General features: G+C 38.5%; 1 protein-coding gene across 4 annotated transcripts in view; it reads right to left on the bottom strand.

The window, feature by feature from the left end:
* The window catches only part of RPRD2 (regulation of nuclear pre-mRNA domain containing 2), a 116554-nt gene that overhangs the window by 43297 nt on the left and 54567 nt on the right, over positions 1-18690 (bottom strand). For all 4 annotated transcript variants that reach the window (XM_023547372.2, XM_003409497.4, XM_023547373.2 and 1 more), the window contains exon 2: positions 18023-18152. In XM_023547372.2, coding sequence (XP_023403140.2) covers positions 18023-18152 — 130 coding nt within the window. The remainder of the gene's footprint in view (positions 1-18022; positions 18153-18690) is intronic.

Raw genomic sequence — 18690 nt, 5'->3', positions numbered from 1 at the left:
TATTGCCAAATCATAACTCTTGATATTTCACAGGTTAAGTCCTACTTGCTCTTTTATTCAACTGTCTTGGCTACTCCTAGACATGGACTCTTCTAGATGAATTTTACAATCAGTATAACAAGTTCCTCAAAATGCCCAGTACTGTATTTACATATTAATTCTTTATATCTTTTTGTAGCAATTTATAACTTATTCCATAAAGGTTTCACAAACTTTTGTTCTAATTATCTTATAAAGTTTTTGTTGTTATTGTGAATCATCTTTTTTCTATCACATATTTAAAATTTCTCATTTCTGATGTATTAAAACACTGCTGATTCCTAAATGTTGATTTTTATCCAGCAACCTTGCTAAGTCCATTTTAGCCTATAAATTCTCTTGAATTTCCTATGCAAATCATCCCCATGTCTTCATATATCTTTTTTCCCCTTATATTACTACAATGATTAAGTTTTTATAGTACTTCAACAAATATAAAACAGAATTTATACCCTTGCGGGGGGAAACTTGGCAGAGGATAGGGTGTGCTGGGGTGCCCATTTTCCACCCCATCCCCAGTTGGCAACAAAGAGGTGGGTTTCTCGGCTTCTAAAGTTGAGTCTTCAATGTTATTCATATTAAGAACATTAATTTAATAAATGATATTTTGTTGAAAAAACTACAAACTGCAATGTAAAAATAACATTGAATGTATACATTGTTTTTAATTCAGCAACATGATAATTCAATTCCTTCACTACTTTTCTGTTTGAACTACTTTTTTTCTTTTAATTTTTATTATGCTTTAAGTGAAGTTTACCAATCAAGTCAGTCTCTCATGTAAAAATGTATACACACCTTGAAAGACACTCCTAACTGCTCTCCCCCTAACAAGGCAGCACACTCCTTCCCTCCATTCTCTCTCCTCGTGTCCATTCGGCCAGCTTCTGGCCCCCTCTGCCCTCTCATCTCCCCTCCAGACAGGGGATGCCAATACAGGCTCATGTGTCTACTTGATCCAAGAAGCTCGTTCTTTACCAGTATCATTTTCCATCCCATATTCCAGTCCAATCCCTGTGGGAAGAGTTGGCCCTGGGAATGGTTCCTGTTTTGGGCTAACAGAAGGTCTGGGGACCATTACCTCTGGGGTCCTTCTAGTCCCAGCTTGACCATTAAGTCTGGTCTTTTTACGAGAATTTGGGGTCTGCATCCCACTGCTCCCCTGCTCCTTCAGGGGTTCTCTGTTGTCAGGGCAGTCATCGGTTGTGGCCGGGCACCATGAACTACTTTTTGAAAGCCTTTTTCACAATGTGTAGTAAAATCATTAGTGCTTTAATTGATACATTATGCCAATCTTTAAGCTTTTCTCATTAGCCTCTGATAATTAAAGTAATACCTTATGCCAAAATACAATCATAAATATGTTAACGCAGCCAATGAAACTGAGTCAGAACTGTCGTAAGGCGATCACATAGAAACTGAGTATGCTTACAATTACTTTCAAATTGTTTTAAAACAAAAAATTTTAACAATTTACTCGTCATGGAGAACTCTTAGATCTTTTGAACTACGTCCACAGGCCCGCCCAGGAGTGCCTACATCTGTATTTCAGAAACACTGGTTTGCAGCACTCTATGGCATTTTCATCCATCCATCACCCATTTTACAAACATTTACTAACCACGTATTAAGTGCCAGGCATTGTGCCGGCTGCAGAAGCTCAATGTCTGGGGAATAGGAGTTGGTGACAAAAAGCATTTGGATCAATTACAGGACAGTGTGTTGTGTCATCACAGAAGAACAGACATGGTATAATGGCAGCAAAGAGGAAGACTTTCTCAATCCAGACTGAGAGGCGGAAGTCAGAGAGAATTTCTTGAGGGTACTAATCTTTAAGGTGGAGGTACAGAGTGAGCAGAACCCTAAGGAACTTATCACCTAAGTAGGAATACTAAAAATAGAAGACCTTTTCTGTCTCTTAGCTTTTTTGCTTTATTTTACAATTTGTTCTTCTAGGCCACTAATTAAACTTTCAAAAGGAACTAAGTTCATTTACTCAACAATTTGAAAATCATGTTTTGTCTAAGTAAGTCTTTTTTGTGCTCTATTTCAATCTCATTAAATGCTTACATTTTGAAACTATAAACTATAACAGAAAAGTAGCACAAAAGATATATTTGTGTGTGTGTATAAAGTTATTCAACAAATAATTACAAAGCTAATATTCATGAAATCACAACCCAGGTCAAGAAATAAAACAATGCTAATTCCCCAGAAGACTTCAGTGGACCCCTTTCAAGATCATACTCCCTTCTATTCATCTAGGATGGTAATTTTTGTGACAAAAATTTTTTTCCTTACTTTTCTCTGTAGTTTTAGTACCTGTTGCTGTTAGCTGCTGTTGAGTTGGCTCCGACTCATGCCAACCCCATGTATAACAGAACAAACTGCTGTCCAGTCCTATGCCATCCTCCCGATCTGTGGTTATGTTTGAACCCACTGATGCAGCCATTATGTCAATCCATCTTATGGAAGGTGTCTCTCGTTTTTGTTGACCCTCTACCAAACATGATATCGTTTTCTAGCAATTACTCTTTTCTGAGGACATGTCCAAAATAAGCAAGAGGAAGTCTTGACATCCCTTTTTTTTTTTTTTTTAATTGTGTTTTGGGTGAAAGTTTACAGCTCAAGTTAATTTTTCACACAAAAAATTATACACATATCGTTATGTGACATGAGTTGCAATCCCTATAACATGACAGTACACTCCCCTGTTCCACCCCAGGTTTCTTGTGTCCATCCAAACAGTTCCTGTTACTTCCTGCCTTCTCATTCTACCTCCGGACAGGAGCCGCCCATCTGGTCTCGAGTATCTGCTTGAACTAAGAAGCACACTCTTCACTAGTATTATTTTATATTTTACAGCCCAGTCTAATCTTTGTCTGAAGAGTGCGCTTTGAGAATGGTTTCAGTTCTGGGATAACAGAATGTCTGGGAGCCACGGCTTCAGGGGTTCCTACAGTCTCAGTCAGACCATTAAGTCTTGTCTTCAAGTGAATTTGAGTTCTGCTCCACTTTTCTCCCATTCCATCAGGGACTCTCTGTTGTGTTCCCTGTCTGGGTAGCCATTTAGCCATCCTGGTTTCTTAAGGAGCATTCTGACTGCACTCCCTTCAAGATGGATTTATCTGTTCTTTGTATTTTGAATTTTGAATGCCTTCTAATCTGAGGGGTTCATCTTCCAGTGTTATATTGGACAGTGTTCTACTGCTATCTCTACGGTTCTCACTGGCTAACCTTTGGAAGTAGATCACCAGGCCTTCCTTCATAGTCCGTCTTAGTCTGGAAGCTCCTGTGAAATCTGTCCACCACGGGTGACCACACTGGTATTGGAAATACTGGTGGCACAGCTTCTAGCATCATAGCAACCCCACTACAGTAGGACAAACTGACAGATGGGTGGTGGTTTAATAACTAGGATGCAATAATAATAGTTCTTTATTGCCAAATCTGAACTTTATATAAATGAACATATGAAACCATATATGCATAAATATTCCTTTTTCAATCAATACTTTGTGAGATTTATTTAAGTTATTGCTTGTAACTGAAACTCACTTTATTTGCAGTCTGGTATTCCATTGTATGAGTATGCCACAAAATATCCATTTTATGGCAGATAAGTATCAGGGTTGTTACCAAATATTTTTACTATAAAAATTCTCTTCCACTGATCTTGCTGCACATATACAAAGTTTCTCAGGGGTAGAAAGCATAGGGGTAGAATCACTAGATGATAGGGTGTACACACTATTTTTAAAAGTGGTTGTACCAGTCAACTCTTAAACCAACAGTAGGTGAGAACTGCTATAATGCCACGATCTTTCTAACAAGGGTATTGGTGAGCTTTAGAATTTTTGTCCAGTTGGTAGGCATGTGTACCAGCTATTAATTCATTGTCTCTCAGCTCCAAACCCACCCTTCTTTGCCTCATTTTGTAATACTAGAGCCAGATTCTGCAAACTCTATTCCCTCCTGGCTCAATGTAGACTCTGCCAGTAGAGGACTCTGGAGGGACACCACGAGGCTGAAGAGGCAGCAGGGATTCCTCTGATGTTCTGTTTTCGGGTGGATGAGCATATAGGGTTCCTGGCAGCATTTTAGCACAGCAGAGGGTCGCTTCTGGAGTTCAGCAATGGATGCCCTCCAGCCTGCTTCTTTGCCACCACAGTGCAGGTAGCACCTTCCTGTACCAATCCACTCTCTCACCAGAGGTCTGAATCTCTGGAGAAGAGGTGGCTCCTTGTTCATTTTTCCCTCAGGTACAGGGGTAATAGCTACTTTCAGTAGGTACTATCCCATCACACCTTAAGAGTTCTCTTGTATCCCTTTTAGTAGTTAGCTACCTTTTACCTATTTCACATTTTTTTTTTTTATACTTTAGATGAAGGTTTACAGAGCAAAAGAGCTTCTCGTTAAACAATTAATATACATACTGTTTTGTGACACTGGCTGCCAACCTCATGATTTGTCAACACTCTCCCCTTCTCCACCTTGGGTTCTGCATTACCAGCTTTCCTGTACCCTCCTGCCTTCTCATCCTTGCCCTGAGCTGGTATGTCCATTTTGCTTCATTTTGTTTTATACGCCTGTCTAAACTTTGGTTGAAAGGTGAACCTTAGGAATGACTTCATTACTGAGCTATTAATGGTGTCCAGGGGCCATATTTTCACGGTTTCTCCAGTCTCTATCAGACTAGTAAGTTTCTTTCTTTCTTTCTTTTTATGAGTTAGAATTTCGTTCTACATTTTTCTCCAGCCCTGTCCAGGACCTTCTATTGTGATCCCTCTCAGAGTACTCAGTGGTTGTAGCTGGGCACCATCTAGTTGTGCTGGACTCAGTCTGGTGGAGGTTTTGGTACTTGTGGTCCATTAAGTCCCTTGGACTAATCTTTCCCTTGTGTCTTTGGTTTTCTTCATTCTCCCTTGCTCCAGACAGGGTGAGACTAGTGGAGTATCTTAGTTGGCCGCTCACAAGCTTTTAAGACCCCAGATGCTACTCACCAAAGTAGAATGTACAACATTTTATTTATAAACTATGTCATGTCAACTGAGTTAGATATTCCCCGAGACCATGGTTCCCACAGCCCTCAGCTAAATAATTCGGTCCCTCAGGGAGTCTGGATGTGTCTATGCATCTTCCATGACCTTGCCCTGGACAAGTTAGGATAGCTCCCCCAGTACTGTGTACTGTCTTACCCTTTACCAAAGTTACCACTTATCTATTATCTAGTTAGTGTTTTTCCCTCCCTACCTCTCCCCTACCTCATAACCACCAAAGATTACTTCTTTCTGAATTTCACAATTCTTTGTAATTCTTTACATTAAAATTTTCCTGTTCAAGTTCTGGCAAGAGGTTTCTGTCTCCTAACTAGGCCCTGATTTATAAAGTACACAATGATACATCTCAGCAGTTACAAGGCTATAATGACATATGACTTCACAGCAGACTGAATACAGAAGCAATTATTAAGAATTTAGCTGTTTTAAATTGTGCTGGAGGTCCTAGCCAGAGCAATTAGCCTAGATAAAGAAAGAAAGGGCATCCAGATTGGTAAGGAAGAAGTAAAAGTATCTCTATTTGCAGATGACATGATCTTATACACAGAAAACCTTAACTACTGAAACTAATAGAAGAGTTCAGCAGACTATCAGGATACAAGATAAACATACAAAAATTGGTTGGATTCCTCACACCAACAAAAAGAACATTGAAGAAGAAATCACCAGCCCCCAAGAAGATAAATACTTAGGAATAAATCTTACCAGAGACGTTAAAGATCTATACAAAAAAAACTACAAGACACTACTACAAGAAACCAAAAGAGACCTACATAAGGGGAAAAACATACCTTGCTCATGGATAGGAAGATTTAACATTGTAAAAATGTCTATTCTACCAAAAGCCATATATAGATACAACACAATTCTGATCCAAATTCCAATGACATTTTTTAATGAGATGGAGAAACAAATCACCAACTTCATATGGAAGCAAAAGAGACCCTGGACAAGTAAAGCATTAATGAAAAAGAAGAACAAAGTAGGAGGTTTCATTCAACTGGATTTTAGAACCTATTATGCCACCACAGTAGTCAAAATAGCCTGGTACTGGTACAACAACAGATACATAGACCAATGGAACAGAAGTGATAATCTAGACGTAAATCCATCCACATATGAGCAGCTGATATTTGACAAAGGCCCAAAGTCAGTTAAATGGGGGAAAAGACAGTCTTTTTAACAAATGGTGCTGGCGTAACTGGATATCCATCTGCAAAAAAATGAAGTAAGACCCATACCTCACACCACACACAAAAACGAACTCAAAATGGATCAAAGACCTAAATACAAAATCTAAAACGATAAAGATCATGGAAGAAAAAATAGGGACAATGCTAGGAGCACTAACACATGGCATAAAGAGTATACAAGACGTTATTAACAATGCAGAAGAGAAACTAGATTAACTGGGAGCTCCTAGAAATCAAACACCTATGCTCATTCAGAGACTTCACCGAAAGAGTAAAAACATTACCTACAGACTGGGAAGAAGTTTTTAGCTATGACATTTCTGACCAGCATCTGATCTCTAAAATCTACATGATAATGCGAAAACTCAACTACAAAAAGACAAATAACCCAATTAAAAAATGGGCAAAGAATATGAACAGGCACTTCACTAAAGAAGACATTCAGGTAGCTAACAGATACATGAGGAAACGAGCACAATCATTAGCCATCAGAGAAATGCAAATCAAAAATACAACAAGGCTAGCATTAATCCAAAGAACACAAAATAATAAATGCTGGAGAGGCTGTGGAGAGATTCGAACACTTATACACTGCTGGTGGGAATGTAAAATGGTACAACCACTTTGGAAACTGATTTGGCGCTTCCTTAAAAAGCTAGAAATAGAACTACCATATGATCCAGCAATCGCACTCCTTGGAATACATCCTCGAGAAATAAGAGCTTTTACACCAACAGATATATGCACACCGATGTTCACTGCAGTATTGTTTACAACAGCAAAAACATGGAAGCAATCAAGGTGCCCATCAATGGATGAATGGATAAATTATGGTATATGCACACAATGGAATACTATGCATTGATAAAGAATAATGACGAATCCTTGAAACATTTCATAACATGGAGGAATCTGGAAGGCATTATGCTGAGTGAAATTAGTCAGCTGCAAAAGGACAAATATCATATGAGACCACTATTATAAGAACTCGAAAAATAAATAGAGAAGAAAATATTCTTTGTTGGTTATGACAGTAGGAAGGGAGGGAGGGAGAGGGGTTTTCACTAATCAGATAGTAGATAAGAACTATTTCAGGCGAAGGGAAAGACAACACACAATACAGGAGAGGTCAGCACAACTGGACTTAACCAAAAGCAAAGAAGTTTCCTGAATAAACTGAACGCTTCGAAGGCCAGCATAGCAGGGGCAGGGGTTTGGGGACCATGGTTTTAGGGGACATCTGAGTCAGTTGGCATAATAGAATCTATTAAGAAAACATTCTGCATCCCACTTTGGAGAGTGGCGTCTGGGGCCTTAAACGCTAGCAAGCAGCCATCTAAGATGCATCAATTGGTCTCAACCCACCTGGATCAAAGGAGAATGAAGAACACCAAAGACACAAGATAATTATGAGCCCAAGAGACAGAAAAGGCCACATAAACCAGAGACTGCATCAGCCTGAGAACAGAAGAACTAGATGGTGCCCAGCTACAATTGATGACTGCCCTGACAAGGGACACAACAGAGAACCCCTGAGGGAGCAGGAGAGCAGTGGGATACAAACCCCAAATTCTTGTAAAAAGACCAGACTTAATGGTCTGACTGAGACTAGAAGGACCCCAGAGGTCATGGTCCCCAGATCTTCTGTTAGCTCAAGACAGGAACCATTCCCAAAGCCAACTCTTCAGACAGGGATTGGACTGGACTATGGGATAGAAAATGATACTGGTGAAAAGTGAGCATCTTGGATCAAGTAGACACAAGAGCCTATGTGGGCACCTTCTGTCTGGAGAAGAGATGAGATGGCAGAGGGGGTCAGAAACTGGCCAAATGGGCACGAAAACAGAGTGGCGGGAAGGAATGTGCTGTCTCATTAGAGGGAGAGGAACTAAGAGTATATAGCAAGGTGTATATACGTTTTTGTATGAGACTGACTTGGTTTGCAAACTATAACTTAAAGCACAATTAAAAAAAAAAAAAAACCCAAAAAAGAATTTAGCATTTGTTTATTAAGGTATTAAACAGATTTGCAAGAATGTAAACAATACCACTCTTCTAACTACATTTTTTAATAAGAATGTTATTTATATTATTTTTAAAGTTATTAATATACAATTTCGGCTTTAATTTCTAATATGGAAGTGCCAAGTATAGCCTTCTGTTTTTTTTTCTTACTAATTTGTAATTATATATATATATATATATATATGAATCCTTCGTGGGCTACATTGCTAATATTTTCTGTGCTGTGGTTTGTCTCTTCGCTCTAACTCTGCTACATTTAGGTATTTAATTAACTTGGAATTAATTTCTGAACATGAGGTGAGTACAATCTAGTTTCCTTTCTACGTATTTCATCTTTTTCATTCCCCAGTATAAAGGAATAAAATGTTTTTCACGTTCTTCATTCCTGGTATATAGCTACTTTATTTTACTATACTGATTTAGGGTCCAGCAACCTTGATAAACTGTCTTAATCGACATCAATAATTACTGTAGATTCTTTTGGATTTTCCACATATACAATCATATCATCTGTAATTAATGACAGTTTTGGGTTTTATTTCCCTTTTCCAATCCTTTCATTTATAGCTTTTATTTTTCTTGCCTTCTTAATCTGAATAGAAACTTCAGCACAAAGTTGATTAGAAATGTTGAAATTGGACATCTCTTAGGTAATGTTTGCTGTAGGTTTTTATTTTTAGAAGATACTCTTTATTAGACTGAAGAACGTCCTTCGTATTCTTGGTTTGTTTTAACTTGAGTGGATCTTTCACTCACTTTTTCTGCATCTTTTGAGATCATCCTATGACTTTTCTCTTTTGACTTTTAAGCAGGGTGAACCATGTTATTTTCCAATATTAAACCATGCTTCCGTTTTTGGGATAAACTACATGTAGTCATGATGTATTGTCCTCTTTACATACCACTAGATTCCATTACTGACATTCATGTTCATGAATAAGGTTGGCCTGTAATTTTCCTCATACCTAGCCAGCTTTTGGTGTCAGGGTTATACCAATCGCATTAAAATGCGCTGAGAAGCATTCCCCCCGCATTTTCTTTCCCTCTGGAAGAATGTGTGTTGTAAGATTGGGACTACTGCTTCCTTTGATATTTGGTGAATTTGCTGGTAACGCATCTATATCAGGAATTTTCTTATGGGAAGATTTCTGATTCTTGATTAAACTTCTTTAATGCTTATAGTATTATAAGGTCCTTCACTTTTTTTTCTTTGAGCTATTTTAGTTGCTTGTGTTTTTTGAGGAACTTAATCATTTGCCTAAAATTTCAAATTTATTTTCATAAAGTTGTTCATATTAGCTTATAGTCTGCAACATGTATAATAATGTCTTTTATATTCCTAATATTGTCTATTCATGCCTTCTTTTTTCTTTTCTGAATTTATTTTGTTGTTGTTGTTGAAAATATATGCAGCAAAACGTACACCAATTCAACAGTTTCTACATGTGCAGTTTGGTGATACTGATTACATTCTTCGAGTTGTGCAACCATTCTCATCCTCCTTTTCTGAGTTGTACCTCTCCCATTAACATAAACTCACTGGCCCCCAAGGTTCCTACCTCATCTTTCGAGTTGCTGTTGTCTATTTGATCTCATATAGATAGTTTTTAAAAGAGCATAACAAGGCAGACCTTTTTTACTAGTTGAGCTAAACTACTGTTTGGTTTTAAGATGACTTCAGGGGATATTTTTGTTTGAAGATTTAAAGACTATCTCAGGGCAATGTTTTTAGGGGCTCATCCACCTTCCACGGCTTCAGAAAGTCTAGAGTCCATGAGATTTTGAAATTCTGTTCGGTATCTCCCCTTTTTGATCAGGATTCTTCTACAGAATCTTTTATCAAAATGTTCGGTAATGATAGCCGGGCACCATTCAGTTCTGGTCTTACGGCAAAGCGGGCAGTTGTTCATGAAAGTGCTTAGCTACATATTCCATATTCTCCTGACTCTCCTTCTTCCTCAGTTGCTGCAGGTAAAGAGAGATCTATTGTGCCCTGGATGGCCGCCTGCAAGCTTTTAAGACCCCAGGTACTACCACACAATGAACTAGGAGGTGGAGGCCAATTACCTGGGATGTCCCATGAAACCATGGCCCTAAACCTCCAAACCAAGGAACCAAATCCTATGAGGTGTTTAGTTGTATATAAGCAACCTTAGCAGCTACTCTTTTTTTTTTTTGGTCATTGTTGTAAATACATCTATCACATAATGTTTGCCAATTCAACTTTTTACAGGTGTAAAACTTATTGACAGTAATTATAATAATTGGCTGTGCAACCCTGCCCTTAATCAATGAGATTTTTCTATCACCATTTTCTGCCATCCCTCTTTTTCTTCTCCCTCCTGTCCCCGGTAACCACTAATAAACTTTGGTCTGTATACATTTGCCTTTTCTTGTCTTTTTATAGAACTGAGGTCATAACAATATTTGTCCTTTTGTAATTTGGCTTATTTCACCCAGCATAATGTCTTGAAGTTCCACCCATACTGTAGCTTGTGTCAAGACTTCATTTCTCTTTCTGGCTGAGTAGTATTCCATTGCATGCATGTACGACATTTTGTTTATCCATTCATCTGTTGATGAACATTTAGGTTGTTTCCACCTTTTGGCTATTGTGAATAGTCTGCAGTGAACATTGGTGTACAAGTTTCTGAGTCTCTGCTTTCAAGTCTCCTGAGCATACACCTAGGAGTGGAACTGCAAGGTCATATGGTAGTTCTAGTTTTATTTTTTTTGAGGAACCACCACCCTGTTTTCCACAACGGCTGTACCATTTTGCATTCCCACCAGCAATGGATAAAGGTTCCAGTTTTTCCATATCCTCACCAACATTTGTTATTTTCTATTTTTTAATCTTTAGCTATCCCAGTGGGAATGAAATAGCATCTGATTTTGGTCCCTTCTTTCTACTTGATCAATCTCAGTCACAGTTTACCAATTTTATTATTTGTCAAAGAACTAGTGCTTCCCTTGTTGAGCCTTTCTATGGCATGTTTTTTATTTCATTAGTTTCGGCTCTTATTTTATTATATTCTTCCTTCCTTTCTTTGGTTTATTTTACTCTTCTTTTGAAATTCTTGAGATGAGTACTTAACTCATTAACTTCTGGAGCACTTTTATGTTCCTGACAACTTATAAATGCTTTACATATACTAGCTCATTGAATCCTCACAGTATCCCAAAGAAACAAGTTATATTATTATTCTCATTTTACAAATGAGAATGAGAAAATTGAAGCGGAGAGACACTAAGTAACTAGTCTAACAAATGGTAGATCAATAAGGATTTGAACATGGTTTAATCAGGCAGCCTGATTCCAAAACTTGTATTCTTAACCTCTATGCTACACTGCTTCTTAAAAAAGAAGATACTTCAGGAAGAAAAATTCACAAGCATTTATATGAACACACATAATGTGTTTGGTCAGAGCAATGAGCTCACGACTAGAACACAAGAGAGCTGGTGACAAGGATGGGAAGGAAGGCTGAGATTTTATCCCAGGGGGCTTTTAAGTGCCTTTCTAAAGAGCTTGGATATAGTATAGGGCAGTATCTTGGCTATCTGGTGCTGCTATAACAGAATTACCACAAGTGGATGGCTTTAACAAAAAGAAATTTATTCTCTCACACTGTAGTAGGCTAGAAGTCCAAATTCAGTGTGCCAGCTCCAGGGGAAGACTTTCTCTGTCAACTCTGGGGAAGGCCTTTGTCATTAATCTTCCCTCGATATAGGAGCGTCTCTGCCCAGGAACCCTGGGTCCAAAGGACATACTCTGCTCCCGGTGCTGCTTTCTTGGTCTCCCATGTCTCTCTGCTTACTTCTCTCTTTTGTATCTCAAGAGATGGCTCAAGACACTATCTAATCTTGTAAATTGAGACCTGCCTCATTAACACAACTACCACTAATCCCATCTCATTAACATCACAGAGACAGGATTCACAACACATAGGAAAATCACATCAGATGACAAAATGGTGGACAATCACACAACTCTAGGAATCATGGCCTAGCCAAGTTGACACACATTTTTGGGGGACACAATTCAATCCATAACCAAGCTACTTGTTGCCATCGAGTCAATCCCCACTAACGGTGACCCTATAGGACAGAGCAGAACTGCCCCACGGAGTTTCCAAGTAGTTCCTGGTGGATTCGAACTGCCAACCTTTTGGTTAGCACTATGCCACCAGGGTATCCCAATCCATAACAGGCAGGCAAAAGAAGTCAATGAAGGTGACTGAGTGACATGATCTCATTTTTTTTTTTCGGTTTCAGTTTCCTATCTTACAGTAGTTTTGTATCCCTGATTGTACTATCATCAGTATCCTCATCTGTAAGGATAAAAATCTTTGTCTCTGACTATATCATATGGGTATTTTTAGAATCAAAGAACATAATGAAGATAGAAAGCAATTAGTTAAATATAAAATAATATAAAAATATATTTTAAAGAATAATCAAAGTAGTGATTTGGTAAGTTTAACTGGTTAATGATAATGACAGTAGAAGTAATCACTGTCACTGTCATCATCATCACTGCAGTACCTAACATTTAGTGATTGTTTAATATGCCAGTCATTGTTCTATGCTCTTTACCTGCATTTTTAACTCATGTGGTTCCCACACTGTATGGGGTAGGTAGGACCCTGGATAACACAAACAGTTTGCACTCAACTACTAACCTACAGGTTAGCAGTTCAAACCTACCAGCAGTGCTGTGGAAGCAAGGCCTGGCAATCTGCTGACATAAAGATTACAGTCAGGAAAATCCTATGGAGCAGTTCCACTCTGTAACACATGGAGTTGCCTTGAATCAGAATCAACTTGATGGCAACAGGTTCAGCATTTTTTTTGTGGGGGAGGGGGGATAGGTGCTATTATTAGCCCCATTATACAGATAAGAAAACTAAGGGTAATTTAATTTGCCTAAAGTTACAGAGTTAGGAGATGACAGGCCCAGGATTCAAACCCTGAATACTGGTTCCAGTGCGCATGTTCTTAAACTATTATACTGCTAGGCATCAGTGAGTATGTAGCTTGACGGGAATGAAAAGGACATCAACTAGTTGGGAGTCTGTTACAACTGTTGTAGATCACCAGGCCTTTCTTCTGAGGTGCCTCTGGGTAGATTCAGAGCCTTTCTGTTAACAGCTTGATGGCTGCAACACCCAGGGACTCATCAGCATAGTAGTGACAGTTAAATTCACAAGTAGATTAAGGCTCTGAGAAAGAGTACGAAGAAAGAACAAAGGAGGTCTGACAGCCTCGTCAGAAACTGACAGAACTGCCAAAATCCAAACTTTAAATGGTTTCAAGACTTTCTTCACTAATCAACAATTAGTCCTGAGTCATCAGAAAAGCCTTATTTCAGAGCACCAAAGCTCATTATTTTCCCCAAATTCTTCATGATAACCTTTTCCCGGTAAAGGTTATGCACATAATTCTCTTTACATCCTCGGAATTAATCAAAATACATTAAGCTTTAATGAGAACAACTAGCAGGAATTAACTTTTCAGATCTTACAGTGGGGCCGGCCACACCTGGTAGTCATGGAGGAGGACAGGACTAACCATGCCAGAAAGACAGATCATGGGATTCGGAAAGTTCAACCAGCGGACAATCTATCAAACAATCATGATTATGTTATGGAACCCCAGTAAAAGCTCTGAACGCTGACACTTGGGTGAGCTTCCCTGATTGGCAACGCTGTTATTAGGTTATATCAAGCCAACTTCGACGTATACGATCCCCTGTGACTGAGCAGCCCTGTCCCCACAGGGTTTTCTAGGCTGGAATCATTATGGGAGCAGATCACCAGGTCTTTCTCTTGTGGAGCTTCTAGGCAGGTTCAAACTGTCAACCTTTCGGTTAATAGTTGAGCGCTTCACCACTGAGCCACCAGGGCTCCTTCTGGTTAGCAATCCTCCTAGAATATTGCTACACACAGATACAAGAAGAGTATTACATTCTGACTCCAAGGGGAGAGGACAAAAGAAATCTCACACCTGGAACCCTCTCAGACTCTGCCCTACGTGTCTCTTCCTTTGGCTCATTTTAATCTGTATATTTTCCCTGTAATTAACTGTTAAGTACAACAGTTTTCAGCAAGGTCTATGATTCCTTCTAGAGAAAAACAAAACCTGCAGGTGATTTGGGGAACCTTCCAAACCTGGTGTCCAAAGTGAGGGCAGTCATGGGAGCTAATTCTGGGTAGTGCCCTTGTCTTATTCCTGACTTTAACTGGAAAGCTTTCATTGTCTCACCATTAGGTATGATACTTACTACAGGTTTCTGAAGGTACTCTTAAGAAAATGCTCAGAGTTTAATGTTTTAATTTACAGGACTTTATGTCTTTCTCAGCTTTTTTTTTTTTTTTTGCAGAATAGTGGTAGTAGTTATTTTTTTAAATATTCTTACATGTTAAAATAAAAGCTGGCAGCCCTATGTTAATCCCTCCAAAAAAAAAAGTTTTACTAGGCCATGAAATTCAAAAGTCTGGGAAATACTAAGTTTTAGAGAGACTACAGTGATATTTACAGCAGAAACTCCTAGAAGAGATCACCCAGTATACGGCTTTTCTTTCTCAAAATTGTACTGGGTTTCGATATGTAAACGGGCAGTACAGATTAGTGATCAAGTGGCAAAGAACACGGGCTTTGGGGCTCACACACCCTTGGGTGGAAACTCTGGCTACCCCCCAAGTATATGTGAGAGCTTAGGCAAGCTACTTAACCGCTCTGACAATTTCTCTTCTCTTTAAAATGGGTATAATTACAGTACCCACTTTATAAAGTTGTTCTCAGCATAAAAATGCACAAAGCATTTTATACAATATCTGGCCAATTATGAATGTTCAATAGATGGCAGTTGCTATCATTGCTGTAATTATTTTATGTACTTCTGACATGAGTATAAATCTTTATCACTTAGTACAAACAGGACCATAATTTAATCTTTTGGAATACCAGAATAGACATTTCAAGTTAATAATCCAAAGGAAGGAACAAGGACCACCCAGTTCTGACCCGGTTAATATTAACAAGTGGATCGAAGTTTACAAATAAATGTATAAGCTAAGGAAATATTTAGCTATTGTAATCATCCCAAGTATCTATTCATGTACCACATCGGTATTTCGCTGTTCCAATGTTTTAGAGCATTTAAAAAATGTAATTATAGTTACTGTGATATGTGAATGCTGTCCAGGAGAAGAATTTTCAAAGTAAGTGAAGTTTCTGCAATGCCATTAGATTTTAAAGTTCAACAACTGTTCAAAACGAAGAAAGTAAAAAACTGATTCAACAGACACACCAAAAAATAAATTATTAAAAACCCCAAACCCACTCACTGCTGTGGAGTTAATTCTGACTCATGGCGACCCCATACTCAAAAGATTCCACTATTTAATCACACGTACCTTCTAATTTCTAAATTAAAAAAATTTTTTTTTCAAATTAACAAACATATTTGAATACCAATTACTTGTTTTTCCTAAAAGACTTAGACACACACACACAAAACATGTACACAAAACAAGGGGACAGCTGAACCAAGTTATATGGTGTCCTCATGGATATGTACTACAGTAAGTGTTAACATAAACGTCAGTGAACACCAAAGAAGTTCGGGGAAAAAAAATCTCTAAGTTTCCTTACTAGATTTTCAAACTATGGTATACAACGTGTTTGTGTGTATACACATTCACATACTGTCTTAGTTATCTAGTGCTGCTATAACAGAAATACTACAAGTGGATGGCTTTAACAAAGAAAAATTTATTCTCTCTCAGTCCAGTAGGCTAGAAGCCTTCCAGGGGAAGGCTCTGTTGGCTCTGGAGGAAGGTCCTTGTCATCAGTCTTCCCTTGGTCTGGGAACATCTCAGGGCAGGAACCTCAGGTCCAAAGGACGCGCTCTGCTCCTACCACTGCTTTATTGGTGGTATGAAGTTCCATCGTCTCTCTACTCGCTTCTCTCTTTTATATCTCAAAAGAGACTGGCTCAAGACACTATCTAATCTTGTAGATCTCATCAATTTAACTGCCACTAATCCATCTTATTACATCATACTGGTAGGGTTTACAACACATAAGGAAATCATATTAGATGACAACCACACAATACTGGGAATCATGGCCTAACCAAGTTGACACATATTTTTTGGTGGGGTGGGGGGGACACACAATTCAATCCATGACACATTTACACACACACATAAATATGGATGAAACACAAAGAAACATGGGGCACAGCATGTATGTATGTGTGTGCATGTGGATACGTACACATTCATACACACACACACAAATATGAATGAAACACAAAGAAGACACTATGTAGGACAGGGCAAAAATAAGATCAAATATAAATTTGTATTACGTACACCAGAATTTCCCAAAATGTGGGGATGTTTAACAGGTATTCAAAGAGCAGGGTCTATGGTCAAAGTTTGGGAAATGTTGCTGTTAAAAGTAGCATTGCAAAAACTCCCCCAAAAACTAGAATGTTGATATTAATATGCACTATGCATCTTCAGAAGGAGTCCTAGTGGCACAGTGGTTAAGCGCTAGGCTGGTAACCGAAGGGCCAGTGGTTCAAAACCACCTGCCGTTCCACGCAAGTAAGATGTGGCAGTCTGCTTCCGTAAAGATTATAGCCTTGGAAACCCTATGGGGCTGTTCTACCCTGTCCTATATATAAAAAACAAAAAACAAACCCACTGCCGTCGAGTCGATTCCAACTCACAGCAATCCTATAGGACAGAGTAGAACTGCCCTGTAGAGTTTCCAAGGAGTGCCTGGCAGATTCGAACTGCTGACCTCTTGGTTAACAGCTGTAGCACTTAACCTACGCCACCAGGGTTTCCTATAGGGTTGCTATACATTGGAATCAACTTGACGGCAACGGGTATGCATCCTCAGGAGAGGACATGTAGTATATCCATCATTTCCCAATCTTACCTGAGTATGGAACTCTTCTTTCTCTGACCATTTCACACAACTAGTGTTACATGAAATACACTCTGGGAAATGCTAAATACGAATTTTGCTAAGAAGCACAAAAACGAAGGAAATCAATTTGGAGTTGGGAACAAGTACCTCCATTTCTCTTTAATTACACAGATTTCATGGAGGGGGCAAGATTTAAGGAAGACTCCAAAGGAAGAAAAATAATGTGTTAAACAAAACAGAACCAATGGTCTGAAAGAAGCACAGCCAGAAAGTATGACCAGGAAATACATATAGTTAAGTTAGCATAAAAGCAGAAGAGAAGTTGGCATCTCCTGTCTGAAGGGGAGATGAGAGGGTAGAGGGGGTCAGAAGCTGGCTGAATGGACACAAAAAGAGACTGGAGGGAAGGAGTATGCTGTCTCATTAGGGAGAGAGCAATTAGGAGTATATAGCAAGGTTTTTATAAGTTTTTGTATGAGAGTCCAACTTGATTTTTAAACTTTCACTTAAAGCACAATAAAAATTTTTTTTAAAAAGTGGAAGTGAATAACAGACAAGCTTTTGATAAGGGACAAAAGGTCCTTTAAAAGAAAAATGTGTATATTAGCAGTAAAGTTACAACACACCATTTGAGCAAAACATCCTCTTATCTTCAAGCAAGTGTAAATATTACAGTTCTTAATAATGGGTAAATATGAAAATTAAATTCTAGATTTTCTAAGCTTAGACGCCCAAAATCAGTAAGAATTTACTTACTTCACTAGAGCAGCTGCTTCAGGAAGTACATCAGCAAATGATTCCCGGAATATGATCGCATTTTTCCTCTTACAGTTCTGTATGACATCGTTGGCAAGATAAAAGAGATTCAAACGGTGGGGATAGGCAGCTAGAAACGATAAAAGACAATAAATAAAACCAAATGAGTCAATTTACACTTAATTCAACTTATTCCAAATACAGCGTTCTCAAACTATGTAAATGCTATTACCTGGATAGAAGGGTTGATAGTTGAACAGAGGAAGGAACTAATGGATTAATTTACTGAATGTGGTGCCTAAAAACCTTGACTGTTACAGGTTAGGTTTCTTCCTGCTCAAAGTACTCCTCAAGCAGAGTTCTATTTCACCTTATAGATGTACGACACTAAAATATCCATTAACTCTACAGAACCTGAAATAAAACAAAATTGTTCTCCCTAGCATTTGGGAAGACAAAAAAATTGAGTTAAACAAGTTAAAAAACACCCGAGTTAGGCAAGAGCATGGGCTTTGGAATCCAATCGGAATGGGACCTTAGGCAAATTACTTAACTTCAACTGTTTAAGAACTATTATCATTATTATTGTAGATAAACTCTTTTCATCAATCAATCCAGACACCACTCAGCACTGCCTACGTCCTTCCCACCTACTGGAAGGAAGGCTC

Source organism: Loxodonta africana, chromosome 3, assembly GCF_030014295.1.
Source record: "Loxodonta africana isolate mLoxAfr1 chromosome 3, mLoxAfr1.hap2, whole genome shotgun sequence".
Taxonomy (NCBI): Eukaryota; Metazoa; Chordata; class Mammalia; order Proboscidea; family Elephantidae; genus Loxodonta; species Loxodonta africana.
This window is presented reverse-complemented; position numbering and strand designations above follow the sequence as displayed.